Here is a 25,743-nt window from a genome sequence, read left to right on the forward strand (position 1 = left end):
TACTGTGTTCTGTGATTTTGGAAGATGATGTCTTTTCAGAGAAGTTCCTGATTTTAGTTGAGCTGAGGTTAATCTCTGTGCCCTTGGATCCTGGCAAGGACTGGCATATGTTTGGTGAAGCAGCTTGAATATTTGGAGGGTAGAAAATAATCATGTTTGAAGCATTTTTCCTTGTTTCCTTCCTTTCTGCTTGCCAAGTCTCACGTTATGAAGCGGTGTCCAGCCCTCTGTGAGTCAGAGTTATTGTGTTACTTGGATATTATCTACCCTGACAATCAGAAATGCGCACTGCACTTAAGCCTGTATTAGTCTCTAGTCCTTGTAAGTGGTATTGCCACAGCTTGCTGGAATGAAATGTCTGTATAGCTGATGGGAATATAAAGATTAATGCTCAGAATTTGGCCACTTATTTTGGGGGGTTTTAGGATTAAAAAAAAATAATAATGAGGGTTGTTTTAGATTCTAGTAGCCTACTCCCAGGATTTAACAAATAGGAAAAAATTATGCTAATAATTTCACACTAAAATAAGATGGAGAAATTGCTTCAAGCAACAGTGACATACTCCATGTGAACTGGTGTACTCTGAATTTGAAACTGGCTTGAACTAAACTAAAGGCACTTACCAGTTTCATACATGAATGTTCTGAGAGAGAAATAGTTGCTGCTTTAACTTCATACTTTGCCTTCTTTTGTGACAATTTCTCCTTAGGATCAAGCTCTCACAGTATGCTCCATTTTCCTCACATAAAAAATACCAACAGGACTTTTCTCCAGCTAGTGGGAGTGTTCTACACAGTGAACTTGGTGTATTTTGCCTTCAGCTAACATCAGTAGTAATTTTTGAGAAAAATTACTTCTGTTATTCTAATTGGAAATAACTCAGTGAGAATAAGTTCTACTTAGAATTTAGTGGCATTCTCTTGGTTACTGTGCAAAAAGTAACTTCTCTCATATAATTATTTTAGAGCTATGTCACTGAGTTGTACCAGAATGTTTAAAAGGTGAGATTGGGGGGATGATCAGAAGGGCAAAAAAACAAAAAAAAATTCCCAAACTTCAAGGTTGAGATAAAGACAGTTTAATAATGAAAGAAAAAAATGAGTGAACATTGTTATGTAAAAGCATCACCAGAAGACTGATGCCCAGTCAGTCTCTGAGCAAAAACTACTTTGGAAGAAACCTGCCCCTCAGTTTCATTGCTGAGCATGACATTATATAGTATGGAATGTGTTTGGTATTTCAGGTCAGCTGTCCCAGCTGTGTCCTCTCCCAGCCTCTTGTGCACCCCTCACTGGGGTGGCAGAGGCCATGGTGCTGTGTAAGTGCTTCTCAGCAAAAGCAGAGACAGTGCTGTGTTACCAAAACAGGCACCATAGGGGCTACTGTGAAGGAAATTACCTCTCTCACAGCTAAACACTACAATTTCTTCCTCTTACTGCATGTCATTTGCATCATGCTCAGGTGCAATATCAGGGAGACATTTTTAATGTCCTGTAATCTGTATTTTTTGAGCATGGTGGATATGTGGCATTCTGATGAGAAAAACAAGGAGCATTGTACAATTCTCTCACCTGTACTTAGGTTAATACTTAGGTTAATATCATGACACCTGGGCATGCCAATCATTATGCATCTTTGCTGAGAGATTTCAGAGGGGACTTTTCACTTTTCCTTGCTACTATAATGTCAAAGAAGACTTTCTGGCCTGTGTTCAGCAGTTCTGTAGCTCAGGATCTCTCAAAGGGCAGCAGGAGTGAGATCAGTTTCAGAAAAGCCACAGAGAGGAACAGTTGTAGCCTTAGACTATTTTTCTGTGAACACTGGAAACATTCTGTAGCTAGTCAGTATTTAATGTTCATATTCAAGTAGCCTTTGCAGCCTTATCTGAAGAAATCACAACATTAATTTTTAATCCTTTCCATTGTAGACAGAATAGTGCACTTAGTGAGAGACTGTAGGCATTTGGGATGTAGGCCACAAGTTTCTTGTAGCCAGGAAAAACCCATTGCTGCTGCCTGGAGTTCTAGCCTGGGGCTTGACAGAGCAGATTATTTGTATCCCCCATAGAAAAGTTTGTAAATCTCTGTTTTTAAAAGTTTAACAAGACTACCTGTTTCCAGAGGGCTTATACTTTGCTCTTTCTTAGTTTTTATTGAGCAGACCTGTTTCTACTATAATGTATGCACAATTTAAACTTTTTTTCTTAGTGTAAAGTCCAGTTAATGTATTTAATGTCATCCTTTATTTTAGCCATGATTTCAGTGTACTGACAATAAGTAATTTCTGTAAAAGTTCCCTTTGAAGTAGAACATAAAAGCTCACTGTTACAGAAAACCTTTTTCAGGGCCTTGCTTGTGTTCCTGTGATAAGTCAAATGGAGTTTTTACATCAGTTTTGGCAGCATAAAAGCAGCAGTGAGGAAGAACAATGTACAGAGACCACTTGTGCATGAAGCATGGTTACTCCATCTCACTTCCTTAATCTCTGACTTTCTTCACATTATGAAAATTAGGGGTCTGTAAGAGGAAGTGAGAAATACGCAGCAAATTACAAGTCTGATGAATTAGCCCAGGTTTGGGGAAGAATGAAGCAGTTTGAATAATGAGGACTGGTAGTGGAGGGGGCAGGGGTAAAGCCTCAAGAATGCTTGCCTGTCTGCTCTTGGGGCATTTGTTTCCAATAACCTCGCTTGAGAGGTAGTTGTTAACAGCTGCCCTGTTTTTTTCAGGCAGAATATGTGCAAGTTTGTTGCTTTTGATATGTTAAATTCCTTTGAGAACTGTGATTGGTTTGTTTTAAAAGCAATTATTGTTACTATTACAGCAGTGCATTTTTTTTTTTTTTCGTTTTTGCCATCTTAAATGCTTCTTTTCGCAACAAATTTAGAAAGAAAACTGGTGTGGGTTTTTCCGCAATGCAAAACATGGTGAAAGAAATCTCTGTGGGTTTTTTCTTCCTCTTAGAGGGCTCAAAGATAAGATTTTGCTTTGACAATGCCTGTGTTTGTGTCAGCGGCTGTCATGAAAGTCAGCACTGTAGAAGCGTTGTCAGCTACACAGAGGTCACTTCTGTGCCCCTGGAGCATGTTGTAGTATAGTTATCCTGTACAATAGGTTAAAAAGATTATGCCTTATTCCGCTTATATAAGTAAATACAACTTACACAACAAATAGCTTTGTAGTGAATGCTCAAGCTTTGTCTGCAGAAAAACACTTCTGAGGCATCCCAAGTAGGAAATGTTGGTTGTATACACCTAACAGTATTTTCTGTGTATGGGTGTATTGTTTTTAAATGTCTATTAAGTAGCAAGACCAGAAAAAACTAGAAGGCAACTTAGGTGTTTTTGTAGGAATAAAGTGAAGTCTGTCCTTAAAGGCAGAAAGGCGATTGGCAGGAATAAAGGCAGTGTTCTATTCCCTCTAATGTAGTCCTCTTTGCAGCTTTTTCTAAGTCTTTTGTAATAACAGTGAAAACCGGAAAACATACTGGAGTAACCTTTCTATGTCAGTGTCTTCCTGGTTGGTTTCCAGAATTGCTGTGATGTTCAGGAATTGCACCCTCTTCTGTTTCCTGTTCTCCGTGCTGCTGTTCTTTCCAGCGCTTAATCCTTGTAATAGAAAAAGTGGTGAAATGAAATGAAACATATTTGGAAAGAATTAGTTACATTTATGAATGACAGAAACATAAATTAGCATCTTCCTCGATGTTAACTGTTACTACATTACAATTTATGCCTTTTTCTTCAACATGACTGGATTTTTTTTTAACTCTTTTGGCATTGAATAGAAAGTTTGTAAGGATGTTGCTAACAAATTGAATGAATTGCAGAGGTTCATGGGGTTTTTTTCCATGAGCTTAGTGTCCCAGAAGAGGTGTCATTCTCGTTTTGAGATCACAACATAATGCCTTTGATAGTATGGCCCTGAAAAAGGGATAGAAGTGGAAAAAAATTTGCTTTCATCTTGCCAGATAATAATACAAGTATGACATGGCAGTCATCTCTTAAATAAATGACACACCTAGTCCTGAATGCCAGTGTCAAATTCTACCTGGTTGTAGGTTTACTCCTTGCAACTCAGCTGGTATTTGATAATTTAAATGCCACTGCTTACCTCACATGAAAATAGGAAGCAAATAGTTTAGTTCAGATATTTTTAATGCAAAATTAATAAGAATTTTAGCCTCCTTGGGAAAGAATTAGTGCTGCATGTTTTCACACTATTGAATTGTAGAAATGTGGTTTGGAAAAGACTGCAGGAGGTTTCTGTTTCCAGCCCTATGCTCAGAGGAGGATCATTACAAAAATAGACCAGGTCAGCCCTGACTTTGTCTTTCTGATTCTTGAAAACCTTCCCAGGTACCTCAACATCTTTGAATAACCTTGTCCCAGTGCTATAAGATGTCCTTGTGAAGAATTTTCCCCTGATGTCCAGCCAGAACATACCAAGACGTAGTTTTTCTGTTGTTGGCCCTTATTTTGTCTGCTACGACCAGGAATAGTGTGTCAAATAAATGTAACTAATATAACTATTTGACATTTACGTATTTTTTAAGGGGGGTAAGATGTGAGAGTGGGTTGTTACTGTTTTTTGGTGTTTTTTTTTTTTTTCTGGCCAAAACTGTATACCAGTTCATATTGTCTCCTGTTGTTTTTAGCAAGTCTAAAGACTATAAACCAGAGTTTAAATACATGTATATATTTTTGATACATCTTGAATTGAGTGTGTCCCTGTGTTCAGGCTGCTATTCTTAAGTTTACAGGATGATTTTAGTCATGATGTTGGCCTGTGAATCAGAAGACTGTATTATGTGCATTTTTCTTCATTTTTATAACTATCATAAACTCTTAGTGGCACATCCTTTTCTATCAGGAATTAGTCTGTCCCTGTCAAAGGCTAAAAATATTTTGTATTTTCAAAAATAAAACTGTTGATTTCAACAATGGCATTTATTGTATGAGCTGGCAGGAGGTTTTCAGTTTTCCTGTTTGTACATTTTATTCTGTAGGAGTACCTAGAGATTCAGGGCAGGATTATAGTTTATTGTTCTGTCTTACATAAAAATTCTAAAGAAATAGACACTTTTTAACTGGGTGAGAAGTGTTTCTGCTGTAAGCTTTTCTTTACAGAGGTGATATGATTAAAAGTACTTCTTTCTCATTGCATCAGCCATCTGCATGCAGTCATACTTTGCTGTTGAGAATGATGGCAAGGTTTTAATTCTAATTAGCTCAGCTAGAAAACTGAACTAAAAATATGTTCTGAGTGCATAGAAAGGGAATTGGATTCACTGGGGCATCCATAATGGGGTTGTGGTTCTCCTCATATGTTAGAAAAATGTTTCTAGACAAAAGAAGTTCAGTTGAAAAAATTTTAGACTAATGAGAATTCAAATAAGATGTGCAGAATTTTTGGTTTTTTACTATTATACTCTATTTAGATTAGGAGAAAACATGCTCATGATAAAAAAAAAAAATCTTGTGAAGAAAACACACTTCAGAGAGGTTGGAACAAGATAATCTTTGAGGCCCTTTCAGACCAAGATATTCTCAGATTCTGTGAAAACACAAATTTTTGTGGTGGTTGCTTGGAAGCTGTTGTCTAATACAGCTTCTGAAGGGAATTGAGTGAAGTGATTCATGGCTTCTGTAAAACGGGAAGCGTGCTCTCCCTGGGACATGTCTGAAGGGGATCTTAGGTTGCTTTCTCTCTCCTCAATTCCTATCAATGTCCCCCAGTTTGGTATTCCTTTTCAGGACTCATTATTCCCCCATCTCCTCTCTCCTAGTGGAGTTCAGGAAGAAGAGGGAGAAAACAAATCTGACTTCAGGCAGCCCACAGGATAGATATGCTTTCCATGTTCAGGTCTTTACTTGACATCTTTCTCACCTTGATCAGGTATTCAGATGATCTTGCTAGTTCACACTGAGGAGGCTATGACACAGGACTTCAGTACAGGAGGCCCATATGCTTCAGTTTTATGTATACAACTGCTCCAGTTTGTTGTTCTTCTGTGCTTTCAGTTTCAGTCCCCAAAAAAAGAAAAAAAAGTTTAAAAAAAGTTAAGTACTAAAAGATTGTTCTGGCCAAATTTGTGTTTTAAAATCTATAATTTCTGCTATTCCAAATGGCTCAATTCTTATAACACTTGGAATCTTCACTTAAAAAGAATGGTATGTTATGTAAATAAAAGAAGGAACAGTCCATGATTTATACTGGTAGTATTTCAGCATTTAGAATATCTTTATGAGATGGTGCAGTAGTACTTTCTTCCTTCTGTTCTTGCTGTTTTTTTTTTTTTTTTTTCCTTATTTTCCTTTGTGAAATAAGGTCTGGGATAGTTGCATTGTTTTTCTACGTATTAAGAATGATATCAGTAAGTGATGTAACCAAACCTTCTTCTTGTGGAATATGAAGAAGTGGTCTATATGTAGACATGATGAGTAAACAACAAAAATTGAAGGTTTTGTGTTTACCCATGAGTGGAATTTAATTTTTAATGGAAAATAACATTTATTTAATCTTTAATGGAAATTGTAATGGGTTATTTTGGAAGGAGGTGAGGAATGTGAAAAATTCATAGTCAATTATATACTTCTGAAGTTTTGGAATGAAATAGGAATTCAAAAGTAGGTGGGAATATTATGACTATATATGAATATTTACTTTAGTTAGTTCTGGCAGGTAGCATAGTCTAGTAGAATTAATAAAATATGTGATTTATGGCCAAAAGTTCATGTTTGTGTGGTTCTGGGAATACGGTACTCCCATAAGAGTAGTATACCCTAAATTTACTGTAAAAGTTAAAGAACATTAATTAGACTGATGCTTACATGGGTTGGTGTTATTCCAGCTGTTGAGAGTAAGTGTGGAACTTGATGGAGCAGGATATGCTTGGTAGAGTTCTGTATTTCAGAAGTCTGATACCAGACTTGAAGAAGTATGAATTCTTTTTTTTTTTTCCTGGTATCTTCTGAAGCTTACTGACTTGTAAGGCTGGTTAAGTAAGTTTATTTTATTACAAGTGTATATATAAGCACATCTATTAGTACACTTTATACAAGAGTTTCTGTTTGCATATATATACATAAGTTACCATGCTTATTTTTCCAACATCATTAATGTTTTTGACCTATAATTACTAAAGATATAAATGAAAATCTTAAAGTGCATTACTAAAAGACAGGGTAAATAAAGATATTTGGAGGATCTGTTAGGAAGCTGTTCTTGTATTCAGAGTTTATGATCATGATTGATATAGTTATTTCTGCTACTTCATTATTTCAACATTGTAATTGTGTCTAATTTGCCTATAAGTGTTAGCCCAAGATGCAAAAGGGAATTAAGCAGTGTGCAATTATAAAAATACTCTGTGCAAGGTGAAGCAGGGTAGTTTTGATTATCAAAAATCATTTGTGTTGACCTCTCTTCTGAAGCTGAAGTGCATCAATAACCTTGCACCACTTGAGTGGGGATTGAAGATCTGTGTGTAGCTTCTAAAATTGCTACCCTTTGCAGAGTTTCAGATTTCATCCTGGTGGCTGGGATGTGGGCTGAATGCCATTTCAGTTTGCTGTGTTAGGGATTTACTGGTGCTATTGGGTAGCTCTGATGAACACTGTGGATACTGCATTGCGCAAAATTACTGTCTTGCATTTCTCTGGGGTGGAAGATGACTTCAGTTATTAACATAATTAGATTTTATTTTAATTTTTTTTTTAAATTTAAATGCTTTCTGTAAGTATACAATTCAGACTTTCTTAGCTAGTGGTTATGGAACTGACTTTATTTCAGAACCAGAGATCAGGTGTCACATCTACCACACCAACTTTTATGATAGACTTTTGTCTCTGCTTGTTCTGGTCAAAAAATAAGATCTGAAACTGAGTGTACCTTTTGAAAAGAGTTCTCTTTCTAATTTCTGGAATGTGCTGTGCTAGTAATACTTTAACTGAGGTGTTTCTTAATAGGCTGGAGAGCAGAGAAGAAACAGTTTTGTTTTGTTTTCTTTGTGGGGATCAGAGCACTGCTAATGTGATTGGATGCCACAGTGATAAGTACTATAAATATCCAAATGTATGAGCCAACAACTGGAAATAAATTTGTAAACACTAAATTCTTTCCATTATCAAAGGCAGCAATTGAAACATTTTCTGCTCTCCCACCTCTTGCTGTGTACTTTTAATTGTGGACATCACATCATGGAAGACAAAAAGGGCATGAAACCTCTGTTTTCAATTATCCTGGGGAGCAGAGAGAAGTGATCACTAAACCCATTGAAGGAAAATATAATTCAGATTGTTTGTGTTGAAGTTTGTTAGTTGTCTGTCAACAGTGAACCGCTCTTCTGTTTAAATAAAGTCTAAAACTGGGTAGCAGTACAGGTAGTAGCACTTAAAATAGCTGCAGTTTTTGTCATGTGATGGCATGATTGGCTATCTTCAGTAGTGCTGGAGATTCCATGGGTACTCGGAGGCATGTTGGCAGTGAACCAGCATCCCTATTCAGGTGCTAGGTAAATTTTGCTGTTAGGAATTGAGCTGCCAGATTGATTTCTAAAATTATGGCAGTCAAATCCCAAACTGCACCAAGAAAGGACTTCTTTTTTGTCTGTGTGTGTATAGCGTCTTCTTTTTGTTTTGAATGCTTTAGCGTGTTTTATCCTAAATTACTACAAAAATCATCTCAAATATGCAAGTTATAGTTGGGTTAGAGCTCTATTATCTACAGTAGATCAAGTCTTTTAATCTGAGACTGCTGATATAATTTATAGCAAGTGTTTTCATTCCAGGGAGGATGAATTCAGTGGACCAAATGGTGCCTGACATACATACAATTTGGCAAAAGAATTTCTGGTCTTTCAGGATGAGAAACATTCTGTTAAAGAATTTTTCATAATTAGTTACTTATATTTTCTTACTTTTATGATGTAATTGAATTTATTGCTTTCTTTTAATTAGTGTGCTAATCATAAAATTTTCCAAGTCGTTGTGATGTCAGGGCACTAAAATCTTTTGGCATAGGAAGTAGGGAAAAAACAACTTTAGAAATTAATTGCCAGTGAAAGAATGGGCAAGCTCTAAATTGCTGTTAATTTTACAAAGCTAAATCCCTTCAGTAGGAAAAGCTGTGATAAAAGACTCTACTAGTCATTATGTGTTTCTCTTCTGATTCACTATCAATTTATTTAAGCATTGATTATAGTTAAAATCAGATCTTTCAGCCAGTCTTGTCAAAGAGTACAAATGGCCTTTAATTTTCAGGATACTTCTAAAAAATGTGACATACAGATTCATTTTAATAGTATAGAACTGTCTTTATGTTACAGACAGGCTACTAGCAGTGTAAACACACTCTTAAGCATTAATGCATGCATGAAGTTTGGGGTTTTTTTTCCCTCCAGCCTTTAAAATTATCCTTCATGGCTTCTTTGTGGATGGACATATAAGGAAGTAATAGTTCCCTTATGGAGTGGAGGCTTGTTTTTTTACAGTGCAGAAGTCCTCCAAAGACTGCGAGATTTGGTTCTAAATACACCTTCAGAATTAATTCTCCTAATTTCACCTTTATAACATTTACTTTTGCTCAAGCTGTCCTCTAAAAAACACCTAAAAATTAAGTCCTCAGGGTGTGCAAAGCCTGGGGATTCTGGAGGAAAAGTTTTTTATGGGCAGTACAGAATTGTGAATCCCTCTCCTTTGTTTTCTGCTGTAGGTAAATTCTGTCTAAATTCTGTCTTATTCTAAATTAGAATTGGAACAACTCTCTGTTACTAATAGTTGTAGTACCATGGCTCCAGAGGTATGCCTGAAAAATGGAATGTTAAAACCTGGAATCAAAACAGTGAAAGCCAAGTGATGCATGAAAGCAAAGGATTTTCCACATCTGTTTATTATATGTTAATCAGTTTTGTGGGATGGAATGGAGAAACTCTTCCATATTTTCTTGTTGCCACTGTTGCTTTAAAAAATGCTTCTGTTAGTAATAGGAATCTTGCTATAGGAAAATGTTGGAAGTTCCAGGTAGATCTTGCACTCCTTTCCCCTAAGTTTTTTGCTACTTTGTTTTGCTTGAATTCGTGACATTTGTAAAGGTAACAGGGTAGCTAGTACCACTCAGTGTAAAGAACAGTGGGAGGAAGCAGGTAAAAGTTTATGAGTGACGTTAGTCTAATTGTTGTAAGAGTTTGTCTCCTCTTCTTCACTTGGAAAATACAATAATGATATTTAATTTTTGAAGTATAAAATGTGACTTCTTCTGTAGGATATAGAGCTGTGCTAAAATCCAATTTAAAGTTAATCCTCTGTGACCTGATCCGAGTTCCAGATGGTGACCTACATGTGGAGTAGGCTGTTAATTTGTTATCAAAGCCCTGATGTGTCTAAGAAACTTTAAGGGAAGGTGAAATTAGTGTATGGTAAATGAAGGGTAGAGTAGCAAAGCTAGGAATATGAAGGCTAGAAAATAGAGTGCTTAAGCTACTTCTGCAACATTGTATTTTACTTCTTTCTGTATTTACAGGGTTTTACTAACTTTTTTTCTTTTTCTTTTTTTTTTTTTTTCCCAGTATCTTATTTAAATTTCCCCATTTTGTTATTTAAATTTCCCCAGTTTCTCATTGGGGTTTTCCCCAAATCTTAGTAAGTAATTAAGTAGACTGCTAGGTCTGCAACAGACCTACTCCAGCTGAATATTTGCTACTGTTAACATATTACCATCTCTTTTACCATTTGGGGATCAGCATCTGAAGGAGAGAGACTTCCCCTGTGAGTTAAGTTACTCTTGAGGTAACTGTTGAACTTCTGGGCTTGCTGGGGATGATTTCTGGCCCTTGGAAGGGATTACTGCTTGATACAGGCATTCCCAAAGTGTATTAAGTAAATGGCTTGTGGCCCATGAGGTGCTTCCAAGAGGTGCCCAGCAGCAGCAGTGCTGCAGCGAGGCGGGCTGGCTGTGCTTAGTGACCTGGGCTGACCCGGGTCCGCAGCAGCGGGAAGGAGTCAGGCAGGGACAGGCCTGCAATGGGGCACTGAAGGCCAGCAAGCAGTGTCCTCCTGCTCCCTGCACCCAGGGCAGCCTCGCTGCTGTGCCTGCTCACAGCACCTGCTTCTGCCCGTTAGAGGACTTCTTTTTCCATCTGAGTAATGCACATGTGTTCCCATTGTACAGAAGTCTGTGTGGTACTTGAAAGAGTTACCAATTAAAGGGCTGTCAGATATTAGAACAGGCTGCCCAGGGAAGTGGTTGAATCACCATCCCTGGAGGTTTTGAAAAGATAACATGTAGATATGGTGCTTGAGGCCATGGCTTTAGCATGTGACTTGGTAGTGCTGAGTTAATAGTTGGACTTAATGATCTTGAAGGTCTTTTTCAACCTAAATTATTCTATTCTATGATTATGAGTTGGGCTGGGGTTCCCGAAGTGAGACTACAGAGGTAAGCTAGGAAGATGACTGCTGTGCAAGGCTCAGCTGAGGGAGATCAGTGGAGGAAATGAAGCTGAAGTGTGAGATTGGGAGAAAAAACAAAGGTGTGTTCTCCCCCACTTGTGTGGCCTGGCATAAAACTGAAGGGTGCTGGTCCTGTTTAGAGCTTTTCCTGGTGGGCTGTGAACCAAGAGATCCACTGCTCTGTGGTGAGGAGAACAGGTACCAGCTGAATATAAATATTTTAATATTTAATTATTTTTAATTATTTCAATAGAAAGACTGTCTTAGTAGAAAGAGGGATTAAACTGTCATTAGTGGATAATTAGCTCAAAAACATAAACAGAAATGCCAGTCTCCTTGAAAGTGGGATTTAACCTTCTAAAGTTACTTGACACTGAATTGAGGGCTCTGCTTGTACATGTAGTTATGAAGAAAATGTGAGGCAATCGTACATACCTTGGTCAACCACATAGTTTTAACTTTCTGGACTGACAGTACTCTCTGGGACCCCTCAGGTTTTGCTCTGATCCTTTGTGTTAGAGAGCATTTCTTAACTCTGCTCATGTGAGTTTGTCTTCACTTGCATATCCTTTGCCATTGATTTCTTAGGTGAGGTAGTTTTGCTGCTGAAAGATATCAGCCTAGCTAATCTGGGAATGTTGTTGTAGGGGATGGTATAAGAGGCAAGTTAGAGAGTTGGGATAATATAAATAAGTTGCCTGTCGAGACTGAGAAAGCATAACTTGCATCTGTCTTGGAATAGGAAAGGGTAGGTATGTACCTGGCACTGAGTGTTCTCTTTCAGAGAACAAAAATACCTAGAATTATCCCCCTATGGAGGGCAGGGGTGGATTTCTGTTCTGATGGGCTAAGTTACTCTAGTTTTTTGAGTCATCCCTAGCTGGGGATGAAAAAATAATGCCATCAAGAAGTGGTATCTAATGGCTGTTGAAGTAGATGGTATTTGTGGCATGGGTATCTTGCAGATACAGAAAAAGAGAACAGATATATTGTGGCATCCACAGTATTTTTTCCCCTTTAGCCATTACTTTTAAAGAAGGTCCTAGGGGGATATTTGATTTCTTCATGTCTTCACTGTTAAGTGCTTCTTGTTAGAAAATGCAATCGGAAGCTGTAGATGGCCTTCATAAAAGGGCAAATGCAAGTTAAGATCTAGACTTCTAAAAAATGAGACAGCTAACTACAAAAGAAACTCCCTGTGGCAGTATAGGTTTTCACTCATGCTTTTGCTTCAGTGAAATCAAGTTGCCTGTTTACGTGACTGCTGTTCTGGAATATTGCTTTATCCTCTTATCTGGGGGGGTGAAAATAGAACCTGTTAATCTAAAAATTGTTCTACTTAGTTATATAACTGTTTCTTAAAAATAGCTCTTAGATGTCTGGAGAAGATAGATGCTGTGGGATTCAAATTTCGCTTGGTTTGTGCTCTTTTGCATAGAGCATTCACTTTGCATGCATAATATTTTTTACTATTTTGTGGTGGCCAGCTGCATGTAACTCACATGGACTCACATGTGGTTTATTTAAAGAGTGTTGCCCCACTCTGTGGCAGCCTGTGAACATCCTGGAGCACAGTGCTCTCTCTCAGGTGCTATACATGTATGGCAGCAAAATAGTACCAAAGCTGAAGCTGAGTCTAGAGAGGCACATCAAGAGAATGCACTGAGGATGGAATTGTTTTTTTTATGTGTCACTTACTCCTGAGAAAGTTTAGCTTTTTGGAAATGTTTGTTCAAATCATCCTTTATTCTGTTGTATTTCTAGAAATCACTATTATATTTGACTGTGGGTTTATGATGTTCTTGATTGAAGAGGCAAAGTACATAAATCAAAAGGTTTATTGTATTCTGGTAAAACATGCTCATTCTTTTAAGACAATTCTATCTTAACATGCTCAGTTTTCTCATCTAAAGAGATTTTTATGTAAGTTAGGTTAGTCTTTCTCTTTACAGATTAATTTAGCAGATGGCCATTGCAATCTTGGACCAATAGAAGTAATGAATAACTTCTTTTCAGTGACTGATATGGAGTAAAAATTTGCTCTTGGGCTTACCTGTTGTTTGCTTTAGACTATTTGCTCAGATAAAATCTGTGAAATATTTTCTGCTTCAGTTAAATATCCCATGGTATTGTATTTGTCACTTGTTCTTTTGATTAATCTGTACTTGCACATTTCTCTACCGTTGGCATCTGGAATAACTGAGTAGAGTAGGGAAAACAAGAATAGAATCTTGCAGTAGTTGACTTCGCTGTAATTTATTTTTCTCTACTGAATAATCTTTTCCTGTAAAACAAGTTTTGCCTGCTGCTTTTTGAAATGTGTGCCTGTTTGTCAGAGCTGCCCTTGTTGCACAGAACCAATGCCTCCCTTCATTTTGGAGTGGCAGCATCTCACCTCTATATACCACTACTTTCCTTTACAGTCCCCTGTTATATCATCTTCTGAATCTGGGTTTCAGTTAAGTGAGCTAAGTTGACCCAGATCTGGTTCAAGAGTAGAACTAAATTACTAATTTTTTTGAAGCTGCTTCTCTTTTGGAGTTGTGGATTCCCCATCTGAGTATTATTAGCCTGGATATTGCTGGGTAAATTGGCACTTCACAGAAACATTAATAGGCAGTACTCTTTTGTGTCCTGAAATACCGGTTATGCTAGATCCCTTGGGCAGGACAGATATACCTGGTGTGTATCTGGTATGTTGGGGGCTTAGGGGTTTTCTTTTTACTCTCTGCATATATATACCTAATTAAAGGGCTGTCAGAGTGTTAAGATCACAGGTTTACTATACCACTCACATGCACTTGCCTTATTTCTGTATTTGTTTTCCCCTATCAAAAACTGTTGCACTGCCTTGGTGCAGTCTCCCTGAAGTCAACTTTCGCAAAACACAAACTGATGTCAAAAGTTCTTGTTAAGCTTCGTGTATTGAAACACATATAAAATTTTATTATTTGAGTCTTATAAATTGTACTACCAAACAGCTAGTTTAAAGAAGTTTATTTTAAAGTGGCATGTGGAACATTTTATCTAGTGTCTTGCACAAAAAACATTTCAAAACCCAAACCAGCTATATAAGTCAGGGGAATGTATATTAACTTTAATGAGGAGTGTTTTGGATGACAGGTCATTCTATCAAATGTATTTTAATGTCAGTTACTACTGAGAACTTTGACCTCAAATCTGACTGCAGTGGCACATAGGAGTAAACTAACACTTTCTACAGAGTTTGTCTCCTGTGTAGTGTTTTTTTAACTGATCATGTAGGATCAGAAAAGCAAATGTTACATCTCTGTGTGCTACCTTTTGGTAGTGATTTTGTTTTGATCGCCCCTGTGAAATTCTTTGGGAAGATGCTCAGATTGCCTGTTGTCATCTAAATTAAGTGATGGAATTAAGAACCTTGGCTCTTGAAATGGGATGTCGAATGCAGAGATTGATTTGTAGTGATGAGATCATATGAAGGTGTGGTCCTTCTGAGTTATTTAGTTGTGTGTTCTGCTAGAATCTTAAGAACTTTGCTAATGAGGTTTTTGCCAGGTCTGCTATCTCAGAAGGTGTGGTGGGAGCCTGATCTTAAGGTACAGTGATGGCCTCTGAAGCATGGGAAAACACTCTTTAAATAAATCAAAGCTGCTGAGTGTTGGCTGTTCCCTAATGAGATTTCATCGAAGAGCGGATCTGTGAAAGTGTATTTCAGTACCAGAAATACTACAACTTATTACAAAGTAGTAGCTCCTGTAAGGCACGTTCCTTGTCAGTAATGTTTTCTAGGGAAAATACTGTGTTTTCAGGTAAATCTAAGTGAAGCAAGGCAACCCTTTACATAGTAAGCTGAAAACAGGATATGAATAATGCGAAAATAGGGAAACACGAGTTATTTTCTTTGAGTAAATATTTTTCATTTGCTCAATGAGATGGTATAATTTTCTCTTGCTCAGTGACAGTTTTTGTTAAGCTTTAATAAATTTTAGAACATACTTGTTTTTCACTGCCCTTTTTTTGTATTATTTGCAAGTTGAGAGTGTTGTCCTCATTGCTTACTCTGAGTATGATTGTTGCTACCCTATCACCTCTCTGTGGAACAAGGGAGAAAGTGTTTTTTGCCTGAAGAGCGTGGAAAAGAATGAGAAGTCACAAGAGGGGGAGAAGCAAATTCATTAACCATAGAGGAGGAGAATAAGGAAGATGGATACCAAATGGCCAGGTCTTAATAAATTAGATGGTATATTTCTGTTCAAGTATGTTCATATGTACACAGCATTCCCTTTGTTTGTAAGGATGTCTGAGAAGCTGTTTGCCATTTGTTGGAACTCAGTGTTACCTCTGCATTTCTTTCCTTGCACAAGTGTGACATCCTGGATGTACTTACGAGTGCAGCTTTTATGCTTTCCATCATGGCTTTCTGTTCTACTTACTAAAAATTCTCTAAAATTGCCTTGTAATATTTTTTGATATTTGTACATTGTAGGAAGCCTGTGAGGCTGTAATATCATTTATTCCTTCTTCCATCTCTCTATAATAACATTGCTCAAGGATAGCAGCTTTACCAGTATTTCAACTGAAAAAAGGTCCTAAAAGCAACAAAATTGCTTCAGTTTTTGAAAATCCCATCTCAACTTCAACTTTCTAAGTTCACATTAATATTATTCAGCATTGTACTGTTCAAATTATTTGTGAATTACATAGCTTTAAAATTCCTTCACCTTTTAAAACTAGCAAGTTTTTAGGTACAACTTGCATTCCTTTGGTATGCAACACAGTAGATTACAGAAAATCCCATACAATTATTGTGAAACAAAGTAGAACTGACTTGGAGTTTGCAACCCACATCTTATGTAAAAGAATTCTGATTGATACTGGCAGTACAGTGATAGTGATGGTGGAAGGCAGTGAACTTCCTTCTTTTTTCCAATTGACATTAATTGAACTTGTTTCTAAGCTCCACATGACTGTTTCTGCTTTGAAGGCATAGATGTTTTACTGGCAGTAAGTATTTTAGCATTTAATCTTATTCAAAATTAACTTTAGTTGGTATTATGTTTTTCCTCTAGTAAGTTTTTTGTTAGTTATTCTTTTATATTAGTTCCTTGCTGTTCAAACACAGAACATTATAAACAGATAATGTTTAGGAATTCTTTCTCATACAAAACTTGTTAAGTGTCTGCACAGTTCCCTGCTTTGTCTGCAGTGCTTCCTTTTCTGCCACAGCTTTCTGTGATGCATATTCTTATTTATTCTTTGGAAGAGAATTATTTGCAGAGATTCCTTCCTTCAGTCATCTGATATTTTGACATAGTAAACATGAAGTAATATGAAAAAGTCTTGTAAAAAGAATGATGAAGAATTCTAGACAATGCAAAAAAACCTCAAAAACCCAACAAACCCACCAAGCCCAAACCATTCCTGTGAGTGCTGCTGCACCCTGGAAAGGTATGCTTTTGCTTCCAGAGGATGATGAGTCAGTCTGCTTAGGACTTTTTACAAGAACTGGCCTCCTGCCTGGACACTTTGAAATGTCTCATATGGCTGATCTGATCATCTCTGTTGCATTAAGGCCTGTCCAGTTTGTGAGTAGGTAAGCAGGGAGGAGCACACGTGTAGCATCAATACTACTGTCATGGCACATCATCCCAATATCTTTGTCTTTTCAACCAACTCCCAGGAGAGTTAGACACTTCTGTTGTTGAAAACAGCTGTTTTGGAGATTATAGGAAGTACTCACATGCTTGCATGGTAGATGGAAGACCCATGGCTCCTTCCTCAGTCCTATGCTGGATGCTGGAATTGTTTGTAGCCTGTTGCTGGGACCTTGCAGTTAAGAGCTAGAGAGCAAGCAGTTCAGAGGAACTGAGGTCCTGTAATGAATGCCAGAGCTTTAGTTCACTAAACCACAGCCAGAATCAAGACCTTTAATTGTATAATGGAGGCTTGACTTCCCCTGTTTATCTTCTGCTCAGTTAGTATAGAATAAGAATAGTTCCATTTATTTTCCTGGATGGGGGTAAACTATGTCAGTGTTTTGGGGGGTGGGTGGAAAGGGAGGACAGGAAGAGAAGGTCAGCTGTTTTAAGTAGTATTGTCTTTCTCCATGATCAGGGCACTCTAATTATACCCTGGATAAAATATCAAATTTCAAAGTCCTTCACACAAGGAAGGTTCACTGCTTTTCAGTGGCATTAGATATATATGCATCCCATAAACACCTGTATCAAATACATTTTGATTTTGATTAATACTGAGTAACTGTGTTAGTTGATTACTCTGCTATTGTTTGATAATATCTTATCTAGAATAGTGAAGAATTTGTCAGAGGTGTATCTTATATGGGAGTTCTCATACTACTGGTATAATTTTGCAGCTTAAGAAGTTGTTGAGGGTTACAGTGAACCTTTTTTCTGACTCGTGTGTTTTGACTAACTTTTGGGCAACAGATAAGGAATTTAAGTAGCTACATAAGGATGGTGTGTTTGGCCTAAGAAATTATTTCAGAGGTTCTTCTTCCAGTAATTAAAAAAAACATAGCACAGGAAAATGCAAATGAGTAGGAGGTGTTCATTAACTTTATATTGAAGAGTTTTCTACCCCTCTTTCAGAAAAAAATGCCTCCTGTGCTCTCTCTTCGTGATTAATTTTTTAATAAGACCAAAATTGATTCTGTTACATAATTTTCTTTGCCAGATAAGCAGTAATTAAATATTTCAGAAGTGTAACACAAGATGGTAAGAAAGCCATATGAAATGTTCTTCATTTTTTTTCCCATCTGCTGTTATTATATAGTAGAAGTCTTATAATGTGTTTTTAAAATAGCATTCTATCAATTCTCTTGTTTATGTGGCTTTGGGAGTTCTGGATCAGGTATTAAACTACTATGCCTATTAGAAAAGTACTCCAGGGAGTTTTGTGGTGGGGACACAGAAAAAGTTATTAGGATAATTGAAAAGAAAAAATTGTCATATAATCTTACTTCTGTTGAAAGGAAAACCTTTCAAGTAGCATCTAGCTGCTTTTTTATCCTCATGTCTCTTTTGGCTTTCGTTAAAGAGAGCAGTTTTGAGCTTTGAAAGACTCTGGAGACACACAAGCCATGTGTGAGAGTGTCTGTAATTTTCAAATAAATACCAGATCAAAGAAGTAAACCCCAAGTAATCCCAAGGAGAGAGCATTTTCAGTTCTGAGCTGGCATTTGCGTACCCCCGCCTGTCTGCAAGGGAAAAACCTGCTGCTTGGATAAAGTTGTCTTTGGCTGGATTTGGCCAGATGGCACTTATTCTGTGTCTACAGAAGAAATAATGTCTCTTAAGTTTCATGATGCTTTGTGTATTCTCTCCTATTTTCAATGAAACCTACAAATTTCCTGCTTTTTCTTTTGTGAGATGTTTCCAAAGGCAGACTGGTTCTCTTTCCAGCTGAGCCTGCAGGCAACACAGACTTGAGCAATATGCTCTAAGAAAAAGTGTGAATTTTCTCATATGTTTCAGTGAGCATTAATGGGAAGACTAATTAGGACAACTTGAAGCCAAAATTGCTGTGTTTCTCTTTGAGACAAATTATTGGAGACTTCCATCATCTGTACTTGGATATGAGTGGCATTCTGAGTTCAAATCTGCTTGAAGAGTTTAGAATTGGAAGTGAAGCAAAGAAGTTTAAATCTGAACTCAAAATTAATTAATTTTTAGTTTAATTAAATTTAAAAGAAAGATAAAAATCTACCACATATTAATAAGTCATTTAATCTAATAAATGAAGGAGATAATATATTTTTAATTATTACTGGTTTTAATTTTAGTTTGAAAACCATGTATGGGTAACATTAAGGCAGTATTTTAAATGAAAAATACTATATTAAATACTATTATATATTTTTTACTATATTAAGTTTTACTGATGCGTGTATCCAGGATTTATTGTACCTTCCTTTTGCAGATATAACATTTCTACTCCTAGAAATCTGCATAGCCTAAAACATAGGCCAGTTATTTTTGAATCCTAGTACACTCTTACTTTCTTTGGATGTAAAAAGTCCTGGGACTGCTGCCTTTGCTGGACTGACTTAGTGCTGTGTCAGATTCAGCTTCTAGGTAAGGTTCAGTACAAAGGTTAGTTTTCATGAATGTTACAAAGCCAGCAGCTTCAAGCTAAGGAGTTACCTGTACAGGAGGAGATGCATTTCTTTTTTCTGTGCATTTCCATCCCTGCTTTACCTGAGAGTCTTTTCCTGAAGAAAAACATTGTGAGAAGAGTAACTAGAAATAAGAATGCTGCAAATGAAAGCAATTGGTCACCACCAGCTGACTGCTGCCTCTGTAACAGCCCCCCAGACCAACTTTCTCTTTAGTTTTATTGCTGAGCATGGTGCCATAGGATATATGGGATCAGCTCTTCCAGCTGTGTCTTCTCCCAGCTCTTTGTGCACCACCAGCCTCCTCACTGGTGGGGTGAGAAGCAGGAAAGGCCTTGACTATGTGTAAGGACTGCTTAGCAGGCACTAAAATATCCCTAAATCACCAACACAGTCTCCAGAACAAATCCAAAACATAGCTCCATACCAGGTAATGTGGAGGAAATTAACTCCTTCCCAGCCAAACACAGCACAGGAAGCATACTTGAAAATTGATGAGATCCAGAATGGATGAAAAACTCTGTCCAAGTGACCATTATTATACTGGCTTGTCTACAGCAGTGCTGTTTTACAGAGGGCATTTATTGAATTGTTCTGCCTTCAAAAAATGAGAAGAGGGGTGATGGAAGAGGAACCAGTCTTGGGGCTCCTAAACACCTCTACTGTTTGTGATATAGAAGCTCCCTAATATATGTGGAGTTGGGGGAGACATGAATCCATCCTGTCACCTTAAGGCTGGCAATGGTTTCTTTGGCTCACAGGCTGAGAATTTTATCTGAAGCTGCTGTTGCCAATGCTTAGTGCTCTTTCCTTATTGTAATCATGACACCTGAGCAAAATAAACTTGAAAATCTCCCACTTTAATTAGTTTCCATTATCATGGTTTAGAGTGATCTAGAAGGCCCTATTTTGTCAAGAAACCTCTTTGCTTCTATTTTTTGCATTTCACCTTGAATTTGATATTTTGTCCTATCTGAACTAATGTTAATGAGCTCTGTGTTGCACTTATTTACGTGATAAATTTCTCTTCACAGATCATTCAACTTCAAGTGGTACATCATCATTTAAGCCCAGCCGATCACTGGTTTCTATTCCCACTGCCCATGTGATGCTGTCTAGTGCCAGCTCTTCACTTTCCAAACACAGGGAAGCTTTCAAGTCTGATGGCTCAAAATGGAGTACAAGCTTTGTACGGTCAGGAGGAGGCAGAAATCAGGGAGCCCTGGACAATTCTCTTGACATGAAAGATGCAAGACCCGTAAGAAAATGGTCCTCCTTGTCTAAACTCAGCTCACCAAATAATTTCAGCCAAGATGGAAGTAGTCATTCAGTGGAATACAGGGCTGGTCCGGACAAAGCTGTGCCACCTCAATTAAGGACAAATGGGCCAAGTTGTTTGTGTGACAGCATGGAGTTGCTAAAAATTGAAGACAAAGAAGTGGGGAAAAGAAGATCTTCTCTACTGGACTGCAAATACAAATTTGAAACGTGCAGCAAAGACGACTTTGTTTCAGACTCCCCAAGTAGGAGACATGCCTTAGACTTGACCTACAGTGCCTTACCTGAAAGCAAACCTCCGGCAGGCGGCTGCGAAGCTTTCGGCCAGAGGTACGCGACACTGGGACCGCAGGCTGTGAGCGGAGCTCCCATACAGCCGGCAGTGAGGACTCAGATGTGGCTCAAGGAGCAGCTACGGGCAAACCCCCTGGACTGCAGGCCTGCTGAGGAGCCCTGCAGTGTGCCTGCATGGCACATGCAGCAGCTTGGAGACTTTAGAGTAGCAGGTGACCAGCCTACGCAGGTAAGGCCACAGCTTGGTGTCTGCTGCCATCATGTGGCATCCTGAGTTATACCTGAGGAATAACAGGCAGTTTTAAATGAAATAGGAGAGGGAGCAGGTCTTGTAACCAGGTGATGTTTTTTTAAGCTTTGGTTGGGGCTATTGCTGCTTGTTTCTCAATATTATGTTTGGGTTTTCTTTTATTTCTGCTGTCTGCTTACACTTTACTCTGATTCATTGTGCCTGTCTTCATGGAACTAATGTCTTCATGTGAAGCTGAGCACAGGAACAGATATACCAAGTAGCCTTTTTAGTAGTTTTAAGAGTAACTGTATAGTAGGGAAAATGTGAAAGTATTTTTATCTGCATGAGATTACAAAGAGGCTGCATTTATGCATTCAGCAAAATAAGAATGACTTTTGTGTAGTGCAGGGGTTGAATGAATATTAAATCTCCTTATGCCTAGCACTTAAAAATGGAATTCAGTTTGATATTACTGCTTATTTTTTAACTAATAAAAATCAACTAACAGTAGCCAACAACCTGGTTCATTTAAATAAGATAGTGTGTGATTGATGTGTCATACTTGAAATAATTTTATATAGAGATTATCAAGCACATAGTGCTTAAGAGATAGGTAGCCCTTTCCAACATTGCAAATCACAGTCTTTGTTTCCAGCTCTTCCCCTAATGGGGAAATACAGTTTGTGAAGGAAGGCAGTATTTAAAATCTCCCCATTCATGTTTACCTGGGTAGTAAGTTTGGCTTGACTTGACAAAAAATTTGCAGTTTATAAATTTCTCTGAAAGGCATTTTAGGATTAGACAAGGATATTATCTCAGCAGAGATAATCTAGCAGTATGTTCAGATTTCTTGTTTTCTTCAGCTTGAAGTACATGAGGTAATTTACAAGGAGTTGTGCTCAAGTTTTGTTGTTCCTTCTGTTGTATATTGATGGAAAGAATGACAAGTTTAGAGATTCTTAACATCCAATTTTGCTCTGAATGGTGATCTGGTTTTGGTTTTTGCTGGTGTTTTCAGTTTTTGTTGTGTTCAGTTTTTATGAGTTTTTTGTTTGTTTGTTTGGGTTTTTTTTTTGTTTTTTTTTTTTAACTGAAGAAAATTGAAGCCAATTAATATGGTCAAATTAATAGCAATCTCTAAGGGTTTGTCTGAAAATCTGACATTGTTACAGGTAGACACCTTTATTGCTGCAGAAACTCTCATCTTTCCCTAAGCACTTCAAAGATTCTGATGCTGATAAATTCCCCAGGTAGGGAGCAGAGGCTGGTGGGGTCCTCTCAGAACTGAATTGACAGAGATGGGCTCAGTGCTGAGGCTGGGTCCAGGGTACTGCCAGCTGGACTCTGGGCACTTGGTACCTTCTGGTGGCATTGAGGAGCACATTAAAGGTTTGGGAAGTGACAGCAGGGTACCATCAGAGACCTTGGTCTATCCATTCCTTCAGGTCTTCCCAAACACCTGAGATGTGTAGCTGGCTGCAGCTATCCAGTTTGTGAGATTTGTGATCAGGTTACTGTGCTTGGTGCTTCTCTTCTTGGATTTAATGTACAGAATGACAGAATATTAAGGGTTGGAAAGGACCTCAAAGATTGTCTAGTTCCAACCCCCTCTGCCATAGTCAGGGACACCTCCACTAGACCAGGTTGCTCAAAGCCTTTTCCAGCCTGGCCTTGGACACTGCCAAGGTTGGGGCATCCACAACTTTGCTGAGCAACCGGTTTCTGTGTATTACCACCCTCACAGTGAAGAATTTCTTCCTAATATTCCACCTTAAATTTCCCCTTTTTCAGTTTATACCCATTACTCCATATCCTATCACTACAGTTTCTGTGAAGGAGCTCCAGTAGGGCCCCTTCAGATAATGGATGGTTGCTATGAGGTTTCCACTCAGCCTTCTCTTCTCCAGGCTGAAGAGCCCTGCCTTCCTCAGCCTGTTTTTGTTGGGGAAGTGCTCCAGTCCTCTTTCCAATTTTGTGGCCTCCTTTGGCCTTGCTCCAACAGTTCCACATTCTTCTTTATAATGGTGATGCCAAACCTGTATGCAGTACCCCAGATGGTGTCTCACAAGTTTTATTTACTTATTTACTTCATTTAGGCAAAGGTCTCTTCATCGTCTTATATGTACCTTTAAAACACTTTGTTTAGGATGGGTGTTTTAGAAATTTATTTTTGTTTAGATCAAAAAAGCTCCCAGCTTTTGTCCTTCATGTCTCAGAAGTGCTTTCTCCCTCTGATCTTCATTAAATGCAGTATGAAGGCAAAGTTAAATGTTTGAAACAGATGATATATATGTTATTACAGTTACTCAAAAGTTTTCATCCATGCTACCGAGCTGTATTTGGAGGATAGAGCCAGCAGGGGGAACACAAGCATTATTTATCTTTGACTTTGATTCACAAACAGTGCTGCACCTTTTCAGGTTTTTGAGATTTGACATTTTGCCTAAAACTGGCTGTTGTTTTGGGTTGTGGGGGTTTTTTTTTGGGTGGTTTTTTTTTTTTTTTTGTTGTTGTTTATTTGGGGGTTTTTTGTTTTGGTTTGTTTGTTTGTTTTTGGTTTTTTTGTTGTTTGTTTTGTTTTGTTTCGTTTTTCCCCACCTGTAACTTTTACATCTTTGTGGAGGAAATTCCTGATGGTCTTAGCAAGCACTTCCATCATCATGATCTGGAGTCATATTGCTGGGCCTTGAAATGGGATCTGTTTTAAAGCATGTGCAAGAGCAGTGAGCCTTTAGGCTCTTAGATCCATCATCTGCTGCCCCTCTCTGCCCTCCTGTCTTTGACAGAGGTTACACCTGTAAGGAGGAGAGATGCCACAAGCAATGAAGAAACAAGAATGGTTCTTCCCGTCTTGACACCTGTTTTTTAAAGAAACCTCAGCATAATTTTGGTGCAGCCTTTTTTCAGAGATCACATGTACCTGGGAACTGCTATTTTATTATTTCTGAGAAACCAAGATAACTGCAATCCCAAATGGAATATATATCTAAGAGATAGGGTAGAAGGCATAAGAGGAAGCTGATCATTTATAAAAAGGGCAAAACCCAGAGCTCTATATAATTTTTTTTCTTTTCTTTTTAGTGAGGATTACTTTTGCTCTTTTGCTTTTAATATGTACATATCCAGATGGAAATGTAGTGTTTTTTCTAGGACTGAAAAAAAACAGTTTATTGTTATTTTTCTTTAAAACTACTACTGCCATGAACAGAGAATACAACAAACTTTGCTTTTAACTGTTAATCTAGAGCAGCTTTGTGCATCTTTAAGACAGCTGCACTCTGTAGCCTCCCCTTCTACCAGCCTGTCACTAATGAAGTAAGAATAGACAGCAACAATTTTTTGAGTTGATTTTGAGGACTGATGGTTCAGGAATAGCTGTTGGACTTAATAATACACACTACAAATAAGTTTTTATGTCCTCACAGACTAATATAGACAGTTGACCATAGAAAACACTAATTCAGAATTGATTTTTCAAGCTTTCTATTTGTTTACTCTACAGACTAACAGAAAGTATAATGTAACAGCTAAAAAACTGTTCTAAGGTTAATTACTTTCAAACTTAAGATTTTCTGCTTCCTTAGTAATCTGAAGTTGACTGAACTCAGTGGTTGTTCTTATACTTTGCTCCCCAAATTAGAATGTCTATCATGTGGCTTTTCCATTCCAATTGTAAACCATGGGTTGTAAAGTAAAATTTCCTGTGCATTGTAAGCGAAGCTCAGAGTGTTGGGTAGAAGACCTACAGCTACATTGTGATTGTCCTTCAGGATCTGGTCAAGGTGTCAATTGCAGAAAACGTACTGTGGAACAACAGAATGCATCTTAGAGAGGGTGCATCCTTCAGCTGTGGGTGTGGTGTTTGTACATTTCAGAAATAAATCTGCAAGGAGAATCTGGTCCTTGGTTATTGTGTAACATCATGGAGTTGCATCTGAAAATTCATTCCCTTAGCTAATGTGAGTTATTGAATGTATGCTTTTTAAAAATAAACATTCTCCTACGCATTTCTTAGGAACAGATTTTAACAGTTCTTCAGTTTATGGAGTTCAGTTCATACACTGAAACAAAGAAATATTGCGTTAATGAAAACAGAATTTATATTTCACTATACACTTAATTATTTAATTGTTTTCAATATACAGCTGATCTTTGAATAACAAAATGTGTGATAAGGACTGTATTAAGAGAAAAATATGCTTATAAAACACACCACAGCATTTCCCATTTACTGAACTTGGAGGCCATAAAATGTAAATTAAAAAGCTCTATGTTTTCAAGCAGTGGCATTTCTTAAGGTCTGATCCTATTATATATCATATTATCTGAAGGCATGTGGGTACATGCTGTGTGCTAGTCCAAAAATTAGA

At 37.7% G+C, this 25,743-nt stretch overlaps 1 protein-coding gene across 5 annotated transcripts in view; it reads left to right on the top strand.

The window, feature by feature from the left end:
- Positions 1-25,743, top strand: part of CEP85L (centrosomal protein 85L) — a 134,808-nt gene that overhangs the window by 49,932 nt on the left and 59,133 nt on the right. For all 5 annotated transcript variants that reach the window (XM_021540854.2, XM_021540855.2, XM_021540852.2 and 2 more), the window contains exon 3: positions 20,604-21,370. In XM_021540854.2, the coding sequence (XP_021396529.2) occupies positions 20,604-21,370 (767 nt within the window). The remainder of the gene's footprint in view (positions 1-20,603; positions 21,371-25,743) is intronic.

Source organism: Lonchura striata, chromosome 3, assembly GCF_046129695.1.
Source record: "Lonchura striata isolate bLonStr1 chromosome 3, bLonStr1.mat, whole genome shotgun sequence".
NCBI classification, from domain to species: domain Eukaryota; kingdom Metazoa; phylum Chordata; class Aves; order Passeriformes; family Estrildidae; genus Lonchura; species Lonchura striata.